The sequence below is a fragment of the Diceros bicornis genome, chromosome 18 (genome assembly GCF_020826845.1).
Source record: "Diceros bicornis minor isolate mBicDic1 chromosome 18, mDicBic1.mat.cur, whole genome shotgun sequence".
Lineage (NCBI taxonomy): Eukaryota > Metazoa > Chordata > Mammalia > Perissodactyla > Rhinocerotidae > Diceros > Diceros bicornis.
In genome coordinates, this window is record NC_080757.1 from 41715605 (window position 1) to 41734273 (window position 18669).

Sequence of the window (18669 nt, forward strand, 5' to 3'; positions counted from 1 at the left end):
TAAGCATCCTTTATTAAAAAAAATGGTTAAAATGGTAAATTTTGTTAGATATATTTAATTTAAAAATAGAAATTTAAAAGAAGAAAATTGGCTCCAGCAGAGCCAGCGGAGTAGCTCACCTATATATATAGCGCCACTGACTCCATACACCTGGGCCTCTCTCCCCCCCCACCCCCGCTCCCCTCCCCTCCCCCACACCCGGGTCGCTACTCTGCAACCCCGGCAAGTCTCACCGCGCAGGCGCGGAGCTGGGGTGGGCGGGCAGGAGGGGGCGTGGCCTTCCTCTGCGCCTGTGCCGAATTCCAGCTGCAACTGCTGTGGGGGAAATGATGCCCAGGTTGGGCTCCGCGGCCCCCCGGTCGCGGGGAGGCCCGCACTGCACACGCGCAGACCGAGCACCCGCGTCAAAAGGCGAAGAGCGCGCGCTCTCCCCACGTCTTGCGCACCCGGCTGCTAGGCGTTCGTCTGGGCCGTGACTCCCGCCGGGCCAGGCTGGCGCGCCCACGTCTGGAGAGCGATGCCCCGGGAGATCATCACCCTGCAGCTGGGCCAGTGCGGCAACCAGAGTGAGCAAGCGAGCGGCGGGCCCCTCCAGTCTCCGGTTCTGCCTCTTCGGGTCCCACCCAAGTGCTTGGCATCCTCCAGTCCCCCTTTCCCTTCCATGAACCCCCTGCCGTAACTGCGCATGATGAATGAGCCCCAGACTGAGAGCCGCGCCTCCAGCCCTGGGCTGTGACGGCTCGCAGACCAGGCGTCTTGGGTGCAGCCTCTGAGTGTGACAGCCTAACCCTGACTCAGGCATCTCTTCCCATCCCCCAGTTGGGTTCGAGTTCTGGAAACAACTGTGCGCCGAGCATGGTATCAGCCCCGAGGGCATCGTGGAGGAGTTTGCCACCGAGGGCACTGACCGCAAGGACGTCTTTTTCTACCAGGTGCCCCCAGCGACTTGGCCAGGGGTCCTAAAGGGAAGGCAGCGGCCTGGTGCTGGGAAACCTGCTGGGCAGAGAAGCCAGGGCGGCTGGCTTGAGGAGGGAGGGCAGGCAGGAGCCAGAGCTGGGAGGACGGGGGCCTTGGCCTTAGCTGATTGGGCCCCCTCCTGGACTCCCCATGACAGGCAGACGATGAGCACTACATCCCCAGGGCCGTGCTGCTGGACCTGGAGCCCCGGGTGATCCACTCCATCCTCAACTCCCCCTATGCCAAGCTCTACAACCCAGAGAACATCTACCTGTCAGAGCATGGAGGAGGGGCTGGCAACAACTGGGCCAGCGGATTCTCCCAGGTATCCAGATGGCCATCTCAGAGACCCTTGATGTTCCCTCCCCTGGACAAGGCAGGCTCAAGCAGCCTGGGGATTTGACCAGACCAGACTGACAATAAATAAGAGACAAAGGGATACCCTAACAAGAGGGATAGCCAGGGAGTTTATGCAAACTTTGTGCAAATCATTTACAAAGTAGCATTTCTGGTTTGAGGGCTCCTGCTGAGGCTCTGCTTGAGGACAGCAGCAGTGCCCCAGGGTAGCGTTCTTGGTGCTAAAAAGAGATGCTCTCCAGAGACTTCATCCTGACCCTCCCTCCCCATGTCTCTATACAGGGTGAGAAAATCCATGAAGACATTTTTGACATCATAGACCGAGAAGCAGATGGAAGTGACAGCCTAGAGGTGAGGTTCTGCCCACTGAAGAAAAAAAAAAGGCTGAAAAGTGCTGGGGAAGGTCAGGTAGTAGGCTGAATGGGTGGTGTGATGGGGGCAATTCGATTCCAAACTCATTTATTGAGCATCAGATGTGAGATATCGGGGTAAATAAGGTACAGTTGTCATCAAGGAGATCCTAGTCTGGATGGCATCAGCTCCTTAGGCATGAGCCTTCCTTCCCAAGGAGCCTCAGCCTGGATGGATACACAGGAAGCCTTGAAACATGAGTGTGTTGGGAGTGGGAAGGAGACAAGCCTGAAGCATCTTCCCCAGATCCCTGGAGACTGCCTCTCTGTCCCTCTCTATGCAGGGCTTCGTGCTGTGTCACTCCATTGCTGGGGGGACAGGTTCTGGCCTGGGCTCCTACCTCCTCGAACGACTGAATGATAGGTAAGCCTGTGTTTGGGGAGAAGGCATTAGCCCTAGTTCTCTAGGTAATGTTTTTCCTTTTGGTTACTTTTTTCTCTTGGATTGGAAGGTCTGCCACTACCCCTTTGAGTCATAGGTAGGATCAGAGCCTGGCTACCCAGGGAACATCTTGGAAGCAATAACTCTGGGGAGAGAGGTTTGCCTAGGGAAGGAGGAGACCTACAGAGTGAATCTTTAGGCTTATCCTTTTTGGCTCCTGGGCTCTGAAGACTCAGTTCTGCCCTCACCCCTTTTGCATAAGAGCTTGGTGGCACTTGGAAAGGAATGGCCCCTGTAGACCCTAGAGAAGGCAGAGATGGGCAGTGATGGGGGGCCTTCCAATTCACTGTGCCACCTTCCCTTTCGCTCTTCCTCACCCCCAGGTACCCCAAGAAGCTGGTGCAGACGTACTCAGTGTTTCCCAACCAGGATGAGATGAGCGACGTGGTGGTCCAGCCCTACAACTCGCTGCTCACACTCAAGAGGCTGACCCAGAACGCAGACTGTGTGGTGAGCATAGGAGGAGGGAGTGGGGGGCTTTTCCCCAAACCAGTGAGACACATACACCCTGCCCTTCCCAAGCCCCTGCCCAGAGAACAAAGGACCAACAAAGCCATACCTGATGGCCCAAGTTATGAAATAAGGACCTGACCCCAAGTTACTTACAGTCTGTTTAGGCAGGTGGACTCGCAACAAAGTGAATACTCTCCCCCGCCAAGTGCTCCTACTCTGCCTATTTAATGCCTACTCATGCTTAAATTCTCAGCCCAAGAGTCACTTTCTTAGCAAAACTTTCCTTTCCACCCAATCAAGGTCAAATTCCTTTGTGCATATTTCAGGCAGTAACTATACTTTTCTTTTATTTTATATTTAATGTCAGTCTCCCTCCACTAGACTGTAGACCTGGTGAGGGGGAAGACCATGCCTGTTTTACAATCCAGGGTATCTCCAGAGCCAAGCACAATGCGTGGCACATGGGGACACTCAAATATTTGTTTACTGTACTGGATGGTAGAAAAGTGTCTCGTGATGCCCCAGACACAGTACTTTCCTTTTAAATTAACAAACGCACTTCTTGGTTTTGGAGTTTAGAGGGGAACTAAGCTAATAACTTATTTCTCTGCCCCCTTTCTCCTCAAAAAGGTGCCGTGACCCTCTTCTGTCCCCCCAGGTGGTGCTGGACAACACAGCCCTGAACCGGATCGCCACAGACCGCCTGCACATCCAGAACCCCTCCTTCTCCCAGATCAACCAGCTGGTGAGCCCCCACTCCTCCACTCGTTCGGACTGGAACCGCTCCTTGCTGGAGTGCCAGCTGGGGAAGGGAGGCCCCCCCAGGCCAAGGCCCATGACATGGCACCCCTGTCCCCAGGTGTCCACCATCATGTCTGCCAGCACCACCACCCTGCGCTACCCCGGCTACATGAACAACGACCTCATCGGCCTCATTGCCTCGCTCATTCCCACCCCACGGCTCCACTTCCTCATGACCGGCTACACCCCCCTCACCACGGACCAGTCGGTAAGAGCAGCCCTCGGGGTCTCAGGCCAGGCTGGCCCGGGGCCCAGCAGGCCCTGACCTGGGCTTTCTCTTCTCCCTGTGGCCCCAGAAGCTGCCCTTTGCAGCCCCCAGAGGCTCTGCGCCCAGGGACTGGCACAGACTGTACAACTTCCTTGCTGACTTGCTCTCCTCTTCCCTCTGCCTTTGGCTCCCTGCAGGGCCTGGGCTGTGCAGGGTCTGCTTATGCTCCTGCACAGGGGCATGAGTTTGCTGAGCTGAGGAGGGCTAAGATTCCTGATCCCAGATCAGAGGGATCCCACAGCAGAGGCTCAGTATAGACCTGAATCTAAAGACGTTCGCCAAAGAGACCATACTACCCTGAGTCTGGTGGGGGACATGTGTTGCCTACTTCTCTCTGGACTGTGCCCTGAGTGCTGGCCTTGCCCCTGTGGCCCACTCTCCCCTCAGGTGGCCAGCGTGAGGAAGACCACGGTCCTGGATGTCATGAGGCGGCTGCTGCAGCCCAAGAACGTGATGGTGTCCACAGGCCGAGATCGCCAGACCAACCACTGCTACATCGCCATCCTCAACATCATCCAGGGGGAGGTGGACCCCACCCAGGTAGGGGAGGCCCCTTCATTTCACCCTCGGAACCCACAGGGATAGAGGAGAGGCTACCATCATTGCTCCGGTGCCCACCCCAGGTCCACAAGAGCCTGCAGAGGATCCGGGAACGGAAGTTGGCCAACTTCATCCCCTGGGGCCCAGCCAGCATCCAGGTGGCCCTGTCAAGGAAGTCTCCCTACCTGCCCTCAGCCCATCGAGTCAGTGGGCTCATGATGGCCAACCACACCAGCATCTCCTCGGTGAGGCTAGTCTCCTGGTCTTCTTTGGCCACTGTCTGCCAGCCACCTTCATCATTCTTCCCCAGTCTATTCCAATCCCCTGTCCTGCACTGGCTCGCATCCTGGACATTTCTATCTTTTTCAGCTCTTTGAAAGTTCCTGCCAGCAGTATGACAAGCTACGGAAGCGGGAAGCCTTCCTGGAGCAGTTCCGTAAGGAGGACATCTTCAAGGAGAACTTTGATGAGCTGGACAGGTCCAGGGAGGTAGTGCAGGAGCTCATAGACGAGTACCATGCAGCCACGCGGCCGGACTACATCTCCTGGGGCACCCAGGAGCAGTGACTTCCTCCCCACTACTCCCCCTGGACAGTAAGCACAGCCCCCATCATGCCTGGTTCCTCTGACCCAATTCCTGCACCAACAACCTTTCTAGGCTCATCTCCAGCCCAGGAGCTGGCCCTACTTCCTCCCTTCCATGCCCTGACCCTTGATATGCTTGTTTAGTCTAATAAAGTAATAAAGCTTGGTTGTGAATACAGTCAGGGCTTGGTATGTGAATAGGGGGGATGTTGAAGGGATCTTCATGTTCCCTCCTAGTTCCCAGGTGTGTGTTGGTAGGGTGGCCTTTACCTGGTCTAGCTTCTTACCACTTAGTCCAAGTCTTAGTGTGTCCACTCTTTCCATTGGCATCCCTTAAGGGCCTAGAACCAGGCTGTTTTACTGGAATCAGCTCTACTCTCAAGAATACAGAGGGTTACTGAGGTCTGTTGTCCCCTCAGTGCTGAAGCTTGTGTTCCAGGGTAGATCAGTATTGCCCCAGCTTCCTCCACTCAGGGCAGAGGCTTTGGGGGCTACTGAAGGAGGGCCTGCAGCATTCTGAGCAGGTCAGGAAGGTTGGGACTCTAGATTCCCAGGGCCCATGTCCATCAGATCCTCAGGAACCCAATCCAGTTCAACCCAACCTGATAAAGCAGGAACAGAACTCAGGAGTAGGGCTGAGCCCATCCTGATAAGTTCTTTGTGCCAGAGAAATTCTTGGGTCTGATCCTGCCCCAAGCTTCTCTCCATTCTAGGCCCAAAGCAGTAGGCACACCAAAGATGGACCCAACCAGGGTCCAGAAGCTGGACACCAGGATAGGAACTGGGTAGTGCCAGTCCTGATGACTCACCGCCTTCTGGCCTCAGGGATGCCAGGAGGCCACCCCTATGCCACTCAATGGAGAAGAGAGGGTAAGTAATTGCCAGCTTCCAAAACTGCCCTCTTGCTTGCCCCACCCACCACCCTATGGCAGCATACTGGCGAGGAGGAGGTTAAATCCAGAAGGTCAAGGAGGGTGGAGCCCTGTGGTGTCAACTCCCCTTAGTGCTGGTCAAAGCCCAGAGGGTGGGCCTCCCCCGAGGTGGAGCTCTGAGCTATAGGGCTCCAACTTGTCCCACTGACAACACTCCCACAGGAAGGTTTGTGTAAATAAGGATTTTTTTGCTTCTCTTCTACAAATAAATTAAGAAACAAACTAGAAAATTGTCTGCACCCATGGCAGCCCTTGGGTGTGAGGTGTGCCCTGTCCCTGCAGGGCCAAAAGGGTCCATGATTCCCTCAAATCGCAGAACAGTCCAGGTCCAGGCTGGAGGCAGGAGGGAGGTCATGACCTCTTGGCAGGCTCAGTCCTGCAGCTGCCCCAAACAGCCAGACTGTCCCTGGGGCTCGTCCAGGCCCGGGTGCTGGCTGGGAGGGGAGGTGTCTGGCAGGTCTTGGCGTGGAGGAGAAGGGCTGCTGCAGGGCCTCTCAAGGGAGGGGTTGGCCAAGTAGGCATTCACCAGCTGCATGATCTCTTCCACCTAAGAGAGGGCAGAGGTCAGAGTGCCACGGGGGCCACCGGGTTCTCTTTGTCTCATTCTCTACCCAGGCTCCTTACCAAGGCCTTCCATGAGCTGCCCCCTGCAACCTTTCCTTCCTCATCATCATTCTCTCCCTCCTTCACTAGGTGCCAGTCACACTTGCTTCTTTCTGCTCTGCTAATATGCTAAATTTATTCTTATCTGAGGGCCTTTGCACTTGCAATTCCCTCTACCTGGAATGCTGTTCCTGCAGATCTTCCTATGGCTAGCTTAAATGTCTCCTTCTCTAAGTATCCTTTCCTGACCATCCTACCTAATGCTGCGGCCCCCTCCAGTCACTTCCTGTCATGCTACCTTTTCCTGTGGGCATTTATCCCTACCTTAAGTAGTCTGATTCCTTGTTTAGTGTCTGACTCTCCCACTCTAATGTAAGCTCCCTGAGCTTGTCTTGGATCAGTGCTGGATTCCCAGGGCCTAGAACTGTACCTGGCCCATGCTCAGTGCATAATAAATGTTTCTTGAGATCCTTTCCTTTTCTTTTTCCACACCCTCTTCCCACTCACCTGGGGACTCTGCAGGAGGAGCTGGCTCTCTCCCATCCTCAATGCCAGGGTGTGGGGGCCCATTAGCTGGCAGGCGGCCACATGGCCATAGCTGACACTGTGGATGGGCTCTGTCTCACCCGGTCGCGAGAGGGACATGGCCTTGGCTCCCAGGCCCAGGCATAGCTTCTGTGGAGCGCCCCCACCAGGCTCCTGCCCACAGACAGGCAGAGTCAGGGTGGAGGGAGGGGACCCTGCAACATTATTTTTCGTGGGGGGAGATGGCTGTGAACAGGGAGGGAGTTTCCGTTCCCCCCTGTGATCCACAGTGCATGTGAGCAGGGGGGTAAGGCTCCAGAGAGGGAGGGCCCAGGGGCCAGTGACTCGGGTTTGACATGGGCAGCTGTGCTGGATGTAGGGAGTGAAGTGACCCACAGTGGGGGCCTGTGGCTCTGTGGCAAAGGTGTGGGCTTGGGCCACCAGAGTCCCCTCTCCCTTCTCCCCCTCACCGTGCTCAGCTCCAGAACGTCATACCGAGCAGCGCCGAACCCTGGACACTGCGCCGCCAGAGCCAGGTAGGCAGCCATGGCCTCAGCTCGGCCCATGCCCCGTAGCCGCTTCCAGCCGCCCAGCGCAGCAGCCGCCGTGCCGGCGCCACTTCCTCCCTCGCGGGCCGCGCTTCCCGCCGTGCGGCCGGCCCCACCGCGCCGGGCCCGCTCCGCCCGCCGCTTGGCCAGGCCCGGGCTCCAGAATGCCCCGGCCAGCAGGGCGGCGGAGTGGGGAGGCCTGGGGACCGGGCGGGGAGAGTCTTCACGCGGCGGGGCCGGGGGCGGCAGTAAGCGGTCCAGGCGCGGCAGGGGCGCCCGCGGCGAGAAGTCCCGGTGCTGGCTCTGCAGGCGCAGCGCCGCCAGGGCGCGCAGCGTGTCGTCCGGCGGGGGCGGCCGGCCGCGCAGCAGCAGAGCGTGAGCCTACGGGGAGGCGGGGGGGGGGGGGGGGGGCACCGGGCGTCAGCGGGGGCGCGGCAGCTGGTCGGCCGCGAAAGCACCTCGGGGTGTGGAATCCGAGGTCTGGGTTTGAGTGAAGCCTCCCGCGGGGTTGCCAGAACGATTAAATGAGATGGCCCAGGAAGGGAGGGGTTCAGGGTCGGGGGTCTTTTATGGGGGCGTGAATGCTGGAGATCCTTACCTGCTCAAAGAGGAAAGGCAGTTCATGACCGTCTGGGGACAGCCCCTCAGGGTGCAGAGGTCCGTGAAGACGCAGACACAGTCTCCAACCTGAGTCCGGCGAGTCCTCCAGCCTAGCTTCCTCAGCGGCCAAACTGCAAAAGAGAAAAGGGCGCGATGCGACCCAAAAGCAGGGCCCCCCAGCGCGCGGGCCGCTGAGGACCCAGCGGGAAAACTGGGGGCGGGGCCAGAGGTTTGGGCGGGGCCCCGGCGGAGTGGACCGCGGGAGGTGGGCCTGGAAGCCAGACTGCAAACGGCCGGCTCGCAGGGGTCCGTCTGTGAAACATCAACAAACATCACTGGGCAGGGCAAGTGGCAAGCGCTCGCTAAACGTTTGCTTAGGGATTGACCGAAACTGAGAGGCAGATAGGCTAACGGTAACAGGGCTGGGGCTGGACATTTACTTCTCAAACCTGGTGAGCACGTCGGCCACGAGAGTCCCCCCAGCCAGGGCTCGCTCCTGGGCCCCTCGCTGCTCGTACAATGCGAAAGCGTTGCGGCTCCGGGCCAAGCCCAGCCGACCCACCAGCTCTCGAGCAACCTGGAAGGGAGACAGTGTGAGGGGAAGTCAGACCTTGCGGGGGTCTTGCTAATACTTCTGGAGGGGCTGATCCAACTGGAAGGGTCTTTCAAAACTCTTAGTCTCGCCACACACACCCCTTACCCAGATGATGAATCTCAGACTCGAGGCAAACCAAGGGCTCAGGCACCAGGAAAGCCGGTCATGGGAAGCTGGGAGGAAGGGTTGAAGTTTCAGGGGTCTTTCTCTGGCCTTACCTCCCCTGCCGTGGTGTAAGAATCTATGGCCACAGGGCAGGCACCAGCCCCCGGACAGTGCACGGTGCACAATAGCTCCTGCCGTCGGCTCAGCGCGGAAATCTCGGCCAGCGACGGTACCAGCTCTCGGCCGCGCGTCCGGCCCAGCGCTTTCCGGATGAAGCGCGCATATTCCGCCAGTTCCGAGTCCGGGAGCGCCTGCTCGGTCCTGGGTTAGAGAGAACCGGAGGATCAGTGCTGGGAGGGCTTCCTACTCCCCCTCCCTCTCGCCTTTTTTATTTTATAGTTTATTTCATCTTGTCCTTCCCTACCCTCCAACTCTAAGTTCCTTGAAGGCAGTGACTGGCCCCTCTGAATCTACCCCTGGTGCTCTGTATGGAGCTAAATTACTTTCTAAGGCCCCTGGCGGGTCTCTCCTAACTGCCCTCTCCCACTTCCCAAAGTCTCCATGATTCTCCTTCCGGTTAAAATCCAAAATCCAGCCGCATTCCACTTTCCCACCTAAAAGCCCTGGCGCTGGACTGCATCAGCCCGGAGGAAAAGCACCCTTTTAATAATTCCTCGGCCCAAAGGGGGCACCTTTTTGTAATTCCGGCATCCACAAGAGGGATACGATCTTGTAATTCCCACAAAGGCACTGTACATATTAGCACTCGCCCTGACCTTGGGCAAGTCCCTTCCCTTCGCTGGGTCTAAGTTCTCCATCTCCATTCTCTCCCAGCCCTGTAGCTCCTTTGCCTTGGCCTTACCCCACCTCTCCCCTCTCACCTCTCCAGATGACCCAGGAGGTGCCCCCGTACAGCTCCCCCAGGCCGGAAGGTGCAGCTCATGCAAGTGAGGAGCTGCCAGTACCGCAGGGCCGCGGGGTCTTGGGTAGCCGGGGGCCCGGGGGGGCCCGCGGGGCCCGAGGTCTGCTTAGCCAGCTGCAGGAAGAGTTCGTCGCGGAGTGCAGGCAGGTCCCGGCAGGTCTGGAGCACACCCTGCATCAGGGGCCCGGGGCGCCGCGCCCCCTCCAGCGCCTGCAGAGCCAGGAACAGCCGAACCGCCTCCTCGCGCAAGGGTGCGTAGCCTGGACCTGCGGGAGGGTGGGGGTAGAGGGGCGGTTTGGAGAGGGGACACAGAGCTGGGCCCTGGGAGGAAGGCATGAACCAAGGGAAGGGCAGAGGGAGTATAAGGGGACAGAGGGTGGCAAGAAGGGGAGAGTTTGAACGACAGTAAGAGTGAAGGGAAAGCAATGGTCCTTACAGAGCCAAACTCTCAACCCCTGCCTCCCAGGAATCACTCCTTGGATCTGCTAAGGCTGCACTTTGAGTGAGTAAAGTAGGATAGACTAAAGGACACAGGTTCAAACCCTAGATTCTGTAATTGGGGACTGAGAGTCATCACCATGGGCCAGAAAACAGGCTGGACTGCGTGAGTCAGAAAACCAGGGTTCTTATCCAGGCTGCCCTTAATCTTCTAGCTTCAAGACCTGGGCCAATCACTATGCCCTTTTGGGGAGAAGTATAGCTGCATGAGGCCAGCACATTCTCCCAAAGTGGTGGCTTTTCCACCACTTGTAAAGGTAGTATGAGATGGTCTTAAGAGTAATGAAAGAATAGAGGAGAATGTAAAAACTCATGAAGGAACATCAGGAGTTAGAATGAGACCTATAGAGAAGGTGGCCAAAGGGAGCCTTTTTTCTGTGCTGGCTTCCCTCTCCTCCATCCCGGATATCAGTCTGGACAGCTTCCAGCTCACCTTCATTCTTTGAAAAGTGAGGGCTGAGTAGGCCCCCTGAGGACTCCTAGGTCCCTGTCAGGTGAGGTGTTCGGATTCTCCACTCACCTGGTGGGCTGGCTCCATAGGGCAGGGGCAGGAGTGGGGCATACAAAGCCCCACTGGTGTGCCTCAGAATGGGGTTCCGTCGGTAAATAAGGGCCACGGCCTCCGGGTCCCCACAACTCTCCTAGAGGCCAGGGAAAGGGTCACAGTGATGGAGAAGGGGACTCCCTGTGATCCCAGAAAGCTTCTGAGTCCACCACCCTTCTCTATCTCAAGGGAGTCCCCTCTCTCGCACCTGAATGTCCCTGAGCAGCAGCTGGGTGGGGGTCTCCAGTGGCGCTTTGGAGGCGATCACTTCGCGCAGCGCCACCGCCCAGCGCTCTGCCTCAGCCTGGCGCGGGGAGCAGAGCCTGACGCTGTGCTTCCGGCCGGAGACGGTCACTGACCACAGACCTGGGGGAGAGAAAGGAGGCGGAGGGCAATCAGGGCCGGCTGGGGCTGCTGCCCGGGGAGGTAGGAGAGTCCCCACGAGGTCTCACCGGTCTCCTTGGGCCTGCGCTCTGGGCCAGTCACCGAGCACAGGCTGGTGAGCACCAGGCTCCCGAGGCGCCGCGCCCCCTTCCCGCCGCTGCTGAACTGGTCCAGGGAGTCCCGGGTGAGCACGAACCAGGCTCGGCGCGGAGGCAACCAGGGCCGCGCTCCTCCTCCGCGGGGCTCACGGTACAGCCAGCCTGGGGGGAGGAGAGGAAGGGAAAGGGGGTCAGCAGGAGAAGACATTAACCCCTGGAGGGTTGGGATTGGGGGCCTCCAGAGTGCATGAGATGGGTCCCCACCTTTCACGACGACGTCCGGGTCGTCCTCTGGGGGCCCCTTCTCTGGGATGAGGCTCCGCGTCTCCTCCCAGCTCTGCAGCCTGGGCCGGAGGGGAGAGAGGGTTGGGCGAGGCTGTCGGTCCTGCACCCCGCCTCCAGGGGGCTCCTCAGTAGGGGCTCCCTAGACCGCGAGGGGTGCCTGCTCCCGGGCTGGGCACCCCTCCCCCAGGCTGTGGGAACCGCTGGGCCGTTCTGACCTCGCACCAGAAATAGCCCCGACCCCCCCCTTCCTCCCCGCGCCCCCAGCCGGACCGCCCCCCCGGGACCCCGGCCAAACCACAGCGTCCGGGCGTAAGGGCCTCTCCCTTATTTCGCAACCGCGAGAGGGAAGACGGCGAGGATGGGGGTCCCGGGAACGGGGTGGGGTCTCCAGAACATGAGACACAGGGGCTCACCTGTCTGAGACCGGCCCACTTCTCACAGGCTGCGTCAGCGTCACGTCCAGGGGGCCCTGGGGAAACAGGCAAGGGCAGCCCTCAGGATCAGAGCCCTTCTCCGGGGATGCCCGTGGCTACTGCCCACAGGACAGCGCTGCTCAGAGGACTGAGGAATTAAGGAGTGGGGTCGTGACTGTGACCGAGCCAGCGAGCTGAAGCTGCTGGGCTCTCCCCTTCAGCCAGTCTCTACAGAACAGCCCGAACTAAGAAGCCAAGGCTCCCGCCTTGTCTCCGTTACTCTTTGAAGATGCAATCAGAGGTGGAGTAGGGTGGAAAGAGCACTGGGCAGAGAGTCAGGAGACCCGAGTTCTAATACCAGATCGACCAGTAACTCGCTGTGGAACCTTGGCAAGTCCCCTCGAGTCTTTGGGCATTAGCTTCCCCATCTCTGAAAAGGGAGAGGTGGATGAAGTCCCTTCTCATTCTGGCAGGCTTTAAGTCACCCCCTCCTCCTCATTTTCCCTTCCTTGGCTGGCAGGCAGGCAGGCGGTGGGCACAGAGGTGAATGAAGGGAAAAAGGACCCTTTCAGTATAGGGCTTTCTCCAAGAGCTTCTGATGCCCTCCCACAGACACCCCTCTGACTCAATGGTAAGCAGAGACCCTGCCCCTTTGCTGGGGCTCAGGAAGGGCAGGCCAGAGTGAGGAATGGCACAAACTCTGCAGGGGAGGTGCAGTTCGAGATTTTGCCCTTCCCTCACCCACCCCCCCCATGCCCTGGAACTTCAACTGTAGACTGGGGTCTGACAGAGGCTACAAAACCGTCCAGGAGCCAGGTCAGACGGGAACTGTGCCATCGTCCCATTGCGCCCAGACTGCTAAAGCCAGGAGGGGGAGGTGGGGGAGGGGGCCAGGGACACCTGTCCCCAAGCTCCGGGGAGGGGGGGGTGGAGGTGGAGCATGAGGGAGGCAATGGCGTGGTTCACAGAGCCGACCCTGCCTAGGCTGGAAGCTTGGGGACGCCTGGGTCCTGTGCCTTCCTCGTGCGCAGATCCACTTGTTTTCTAGAGTAGATGAGAGGGGCTCTCAGCCACACCACCACTGGGGCAGGTGCTGACCACTCTCTTAGACCAACTCCCCTAATCGCAGTCCCCTGTTTCCCTCCCTCCCCCCCTCTATATTTATCCGCCCTCCGCCTCCGCCAGGTGCTGGCGCCGGCCCCGGCGGCGCAGCCCGCCCCACCCGGGCACCGAGCCACTGGGCCTGCTGGGGACCCCTGAGCGGGGGATGGGAGCCTGACCCAGGCCACAGCACTGGGGAGTCTGGCTGCCGGTGTGCAGGGGCATCGGAGAGAATACGTCAGGGGATGGAGGTCTCCCACACCAATCGAACCTCAGTTTCCCCACGGGGAGATTTGACAAAACCGGGGAGCCGAGTGTCCCTCCATCCCCTCAGGGATTCTCCAGGAGCCTCACCAGGGAGGGCCGAGAGTTCTGTCCTGAGTGGCAGGGTAATGAGGAGGGGTCCTCGAAGAGTTGTGGCCCCCAGCTCCCTCTCCGTAGGGTCACCGTCAAGGACCCCAATCTGAGGATGCCTTCTCCCCCTCGCCCAGGTCCCTGCGGCAGGAGCTCCCGCATCAGGTCCCAGCGCTCAGCGCTCACGAACTGGGAGCGGAGCGGACCCAGGCGTCCGAGCCGCCCAGCCGGCCTCGCCACATTCCTCGGCGCTGGCGGAGGCGGAAGGAGACGGGATGGGACGCGGGCCCGGCGGGGAAGGGAGAGGCAGGGCCAGGTCGGGCCACGCGTGACGCCTCCCCTGCCTCAGGGCCCCCAGCAGGTGGACAGCGCCCAGCGTGCGGCGCGAGGCCCACAGGCACATCCCGAGTAGGGCTGCTCCTCGAGCTTCAGGGGGCTTCTGGCCCCCAGGCAAAAAAAACCTCTCCCACGTCCCCAGTCCGGCAAGAGCAGGGCGCTTGGCTGGAGTCTGGAGCAGGATCAGGCGTGACGGCCGGTCGTAGTGAGAAGGATTGAAACAAGGCTCCAAACCCCCCGGGACTTACCCTCCCGCCGCCCGCTGGACTCGGGGTCCGTAGCTCAAAGGTCTCCTCGTCCTCGTCCTCGTCCCCGTCCCCGCTAAGCTCGCCGTCCCCGTAGTCCCGGTGCAGAAGAGTAAAGCCTCGACGGCAGCAGAGGAGCCACCACAATCCCCCGGGGAGAGGCATCCGGGCGAGCAGCCGGAGGATGGGGGCGCGGGCAGCAGGGGCCGAGCTGCAGGGGGTCGGAGAGGAGCTGGCGGGGCTCCGACCCGAGCCGGGGAAAGATGAGGCGGGAGGAGGAGAAGGGAGAAGAGGGTAGGAAAGAGGCAGTGTCTGCCGCTGGGGTGCCAGGGGTTGCTACCTAGAGCCTGCGGGGGGCTCAGTGTCTGGGCCCCCGGAGGGGGAGGGGGAGGGGGAAAAGCGTCCAGGGCCCGGGGTGGGGGTTGGGGGGAGAAGAGAGCAATGTCCGGAGCTGGGAAGTAGTGTCCGTTGTAGTGTCCAGCCCTGTGGGGGGCAGTGTCCGGGGCAGTGTCCGAGGTGGGCAGTTGTCCAAGCTCCAGGGAGGGTCGTGTCCGGTAGGGCGTCCGGTGGCCGGGGCCCGGGCCGCGCGCGCTGCGCTCCCTGCAGCCCCGGGACTGGCGCGCTAGGGGCGCGAGCACAGCGCCGGGACCCCGCCTCCCCAACCCCCTCCCCTCCGGGGCGCCACCCCTCCCTCTTCTTTCTCTCCTCCCTTCTTTACAGGGCAGGGTCCAGTTTTCGTCACAGCCTCCTCTGCCCAATCCCGGTACCTGGCGCCGGGCGCGGCCACCAATCAGGCTATTGAAACCACGGCGGGTTGCATCATGTGCCCCTGGCTTGGTGACAGCGGGGAGGGGCAGGGGACTAGGGAGGTAAGGGGCGGTGCGATGTTAGCCGCGCCCCTGTCCCTGAGGTCTGTCGCGGAGTGCTAGTGACGTCACGGAAGCCCGCCTTCGTGCTCTTGTTTTAACTCTTGGCTCACCAACCAACAGATTAAAAACCCTCTTGAGAAGGAGCTTTGGGGAATGAAAGGCATAGGGCATAGAGGAAGGTCCTGACTGCTGCCCTCTGAAGTCCTGTCTCGTCTTAGGGTCCCTGAGAATGGAAAGAGTCTTAGCTCCCTGCGCCGGACACAGTTCTAGACGTGGCCCTCTGCCCCTGGATGAAGGAACCAGTTCCTCGGTCTGAGTCACCTCCTTTTCGAAGTGAAGAAGCTGAGGCAGAGACTCCGGGAAAGCGCAGACCTAGGTCGGAAATAGAATCTAATTTAGAGCGCAGAGCTCACTGAACTCCAGCAGGGAGAGTGACTCTGGATTCTGGGGAATTCTGTGGTCTTCCAATGGAGTGGAGGCCTCTCAGGGTGAATATCCTGCGGTTCTGTGTAGAAAGGGGTTAACCGAGGAGCTAAGCGGACGGGGCGGGGCCGCGGACGGGGCGGGGCCAGGGCCACCGCGGGCGCGCGCGTGCGTTGCTGACTCAGCGGCGGTTCGCGCGGTCTCCGGTGAAGGGTTCCAGGTTGGCCCCCAGTGGCTGGCGTGTGGGACCCTTTGAAGATCGGCGCCATCCTCAGGCCTTCCCTGGATCCTGATCCCTGGAGGCCGTGGCTCTCGGTCTCTGACGCCGGAGGCTCTGGGAAGGAAGGCTAGCCCGAACTGGGCGGGGCGGGACAGGGCGGGGACGTCGGGCCAGTGCCTCCCTTGAGACCTCTCCGCCCCGCCCCGCCCTTCTTGCCCCAGGTCCCCAGACTCCTGGCTGGAGTGGTCGGAGCAGCTTTGCTGACCGGATATTAAACTGCGAGAGTTGTCGCACGTGAACACCATCCTGCCTGTCGTGGTTGTGAAAACAAAGACCAGGAATCAATGCGACCGTCTCTAGAGGCCATCCTGGCCTTGCCCTCGCCCCAGATGACTGTGGCCTGCACTGAAGTTTCCTAGGGATGGAGACACCACAACCATATACTCTCTTTCCCGTCTGGATCCCAGGCCCTTGCCTGAAGGGAAGTTCTTTCCGATGTCTAACCTCTCTCTTTTCGGCAGGCTCAGTGCATTTCCTCTGACCCAGGGAAGATGGAGAACGGCAATCACCCCACCCCCACCAGGCCTATGATAACGACTCTCTAGAAATTTGCAAATTGGCATTCCCTCCTTGGTTTTTCTCCCAAGGTGAAAAACTCCGACTCAACTTTTTTAATTACTTTTTTCTTTCCACCACAGAACTTTAGAAGAGACCGTAGAGTGGTAATCTAGTCCAAAAGCCCACCCCAAACGGGAATCTCCTGCCCCCTGTCCCTACCCCCACACCACGCACAGGCACACACAGTCCCCGACAGCCTCAGCCTGAACATTCTGGAGGCCAGGAACTCGGTACTTGCTAAAGCAGCCATTACTGGATAGCACTCTGGTTGTTAGAAAGCTCTTCCTTACGCTATTTCAAGAGGAACCCCCGCCCCTCCTCGCCTGGCAGCTTTCCCACCTCACCTCTGTTGCCGGAGACTGGGTGAAGGTGGAGGAGGTGTCAGTGCCTAGAGCTTCAGCAGGCTCAGCAGCCCCCACCCCCACCCATGCTCTCAGCGCTTTCCACTCAGAGCCAAGCACGGTGGTGGGGGGAAACTACCGGCTCTGCCCTGCTACAAATCACTTCCAAGTCGTGACTCAAAAATAGTAACAGTTGTTGGGTTGCATTTCATTCCCACGTTATCAATTTAATGTGGCAAAGTACAGAAGCAATTCCTTTAGGTCCCTACCTCTTTCTCAGTGTTCCCCCACCTACTCTCCTTTACCCACTACCCTCCCTGGAATCATTTCCTCAGCCCACCCCATCCTCTTGATTCGCAGCCCTAATTGTCCCAGAAGGAGACGCTGTGGGTCTCAGTGGGAGCCGAACAGGAAGAAAGGCGGGGCCGGCGGGGGCAGGGGCCGCGGGGGTGAGGCCCTGGGCTGCAGCCCCCACCCCGTAGCAGCCTCCGCAGGTCCTGGCGGAAGCGCAGGCCCAGAAAGGCGTAAAGCACGGGGTTGAGACCGCAGCGGGCAAGGGCCAAGCCCCCGGTCACCAGCAGTGCCAGATCCTTGCGCTTGCTGGCAGGGCAGCTCCGCTCGCGGGCAGCCAGTAGGTCAGCCGTATCCAATAGCAGGGCGAGACTGTAGGGCAGCTGCAGCACTACGAAGGCCGCCACCAGGGCCACCACGACGCGCAGCGCGCGCCGGCGCTCGGGCCCCCTGGCGGCCAGCAACGTGCGGCCCAGGAGCGCATAGCAAGCCGCCATGACGCTCAGCGGCAGCGCGAAGCCCAGGACCACCTGCGCCACGGCGCTCGCCCCCTTCACCGTCTGCGTCAGGCCCTCAGGGAAAACGAGTCGGCAGCGCCGCTGGCCTTCCCGCTGCCCGTCCTGGCTGAAAAGGAGAGCAGGCAGTGCCAGGAGCAGCGACAGCAGCCACACCATGATTGAGACCAAGTGTGCCCGGCCGGGCGTGGAGGGCCTCCGTCCAGCTGGGAGGGCCCGCGCGATGGCCACGTAGCGGTCGGCGCTGATACAGGCCAGGAAGAGGAAACCGGCATGGAAGGAGGCCGAGTAGAGGCCCGAGATGGCACGGCAGGTGACACTTCCCAGACTCCAGCCCTGCAGAGCCCCGGCTGCGGCAAAGGGCAGGGTCAGGGCCAGCAGAAGGTCGGCCAGGGCCAGCTGGAGCAGGTGGGCAGAGGTGGGCGAGCGGGCAGCGCGTCGGGCCGCCAGGTGGGTGGCCAGGACCAGGCCATTGCCGGCCAGACCCAGCGCAGCCACAGTTAGGGAGACACTGGGTTGGAAGGCCCGACTGAAGGCCTGGACATCCGCCTTGTAGCAGAGTTCTGGCAACGGCTCAGCCGAGTATGCCTCCTCATCGTCCCCGGAGTAGGGGCCCCAGGAGACCTGGGGAGGTGAAAATGAGAGGAGAGACCTTATGAGACATCTTCCCACGCACCTCCTTCACCCACACGTGCCTTCCAATCTGGGAGCGCCTGTGTGGCCAGGTACAACAGTACCCCAGGAAAAGACAAACTCTTCTCCAGACTCTTCCTGGCACACCCTCAACAGGCCTTGCCGTCCCTTGCACCCCTCCTGCCTCTGCATCCAGCTTCCTGGGTGACCTTGAGCAAGCCACTTGTTCTCTCTGGATCTCAATTGCCTAATATGTAATGTCAAGATTAGAAATCCTGACCAGCCCCCTAGAAAAGTTGTTTGAAATCAGGATTTTTTGAAATAAGGAAGATGATGGATGTGAAGCATCTATGCTGTCCATAGGCCAAGTATTTGAATTAATAAATCTGGGAGCTTCAGTTCCTTCTGCAGCGCCCTCTCCTGGAAGAACACGCACATGCAAGCTTTGCCTCAGACCTGGTCCCCGGACTCCGCGCTTGGTCTGGAGAGGGTTTCTACGTCTCCGTTCTCATCTTTCCTCCCCACCCCACCTCTACCTCCAGTACAGGTGCACTGAACTACTCATGACAAGGGGGTCTCAAGGGTTGAGGTTCAGGTTTTCTGAGCTCCATTGGGACCTTGGACTTCTAGGTTCAGCTGGCCCTTCCCTTCAGCCCGAGTCCCATCCTCAAACCCCAGCCTCACATCACGAACCCCATCTATCTGGAGGGCCCCTGGTCCCAGATGGCTCCTGGCATCCTGGACAGTTCATTGCATGGCAGAGGCCTGTTGCCAGGTGGGGAAATCCCATCCCTTCACCTTACCCTCCCTCTCTGTAACCCTTCCCCGGCTGCCCCCGCTCCCACCTGCTCTGCGGGT

The 18669-nt window shown here is 59.9% G+C and overlaps 3 protein-coding genes across 8 annotated transcripts; 1 reads left to right on the forward strand and 2 right to left on the reverse strand.

Moving 5' to 3' along the window:
• The first annotated feature begins 331 nt into the window (after window positions 1–331).
• Window positions 332–4991, forward strand: LOC131417527 (tubulin gamma-2 chain). Of its 2 annotated transcripts, XM_058561047.1 has the most exons (11): window positions 332–566; window positions 820–932; window positions 1115–1282; window positions 1597–1665; window positions 2009–2088; window positions 2490–2616; window positions 3278–3364; window positions 3479–3628; window positions 4076–4228; window positions 4312–4473; window positions 4598–4991. In XM_058561047.1, the coding sequence occupies exons 1-11, from the start codon at window positions 518–520 to the stop codon at window positions 4793–4795; spliced, it is 1356 nt and encodes a 451-aa protein (XP_058417030.1). In that variant the 5' UTR covers window positions 332–517; the 3' UTR covers window positions 4796–4991. The 2 variants fall into 2 exon arrangements, with proteins under 2 accessions (XP_058417030.1, XP_058417031.1); XM_058561048.1 differs by lacking the exon at window positions 1597–1665 and having other exon boundaries at window positions 333–566.
• An 891-nt stretch (window positions 4992–5882) lies between these two features.
• PLEKHH3 (pleckstrin homology, MyTH4 and FERM domain containing H3) lies at window positions 5883–14499 on the reverse strand. Of its 5 annotated transcripts, none has more exons than XM_058561039.1 (13): window positions 13905–14499; window positions 11866–11921; window positions 11432–11511; window positions 11138–11329; window positions 10894–11051; window positions 10662–10782; window positions 9603–9909; window positions 8835–9042; window positions 8471–8598; window positions 8020–8152; window positions 7344–7802; window positions 6856–7047; window positions 5883–6292 (listed from the first exon to the last, which is right to left on the reverse strand). In XM_058561039.1, exons 1-13 carry the CDS (start codon window positions 14064–14066, stop codon window positions 6116–6118), a joined length of 2373 nt encoding a protein of 790 aa, XP_058417022.1. In that variant the 5' UTR covers window positions 14067–14499; the 3' UTR covers window positions 5883–6115. The 5 variants fall into 5 exon arrangements, with proteins under 5 accessions (XP_058417022.1, XP_058417021.1, XP_058417023.1 ...); XM_058561038.1 differs by having other exon boundaries at window positions 8462–8598; XM_058561040.1 differs by lacking the exon at window positions 13905–14499 and adding an exon at window positions 12240–12604 and having other exon boundaries at window positions 8462–8598.
• Window positions 14500–16694: 2195 nt separating this feature from the next.
• Window positions 16695–18376, reverse strand: CCR10 (C-C motif chemokine receptor 10). The gene is made up of 2 exons (XM_058562047.1): window positions 18348–18376; window positions 16695–17830 (listed from the first exon to the last, which is right to left on the reverse strand). The coding sequence occupies exons 1-2, from the start codon at window positions 18374–18376 to the stop codon at window positions 16735–16737; spliced, it is 1125 nt and encodes a 374-aa protein (XP_058418030.1). The 3' UTR covers window positions 16695–16734.
• Window positions 18377–18669: the final 293 nt, after the last annotated feature.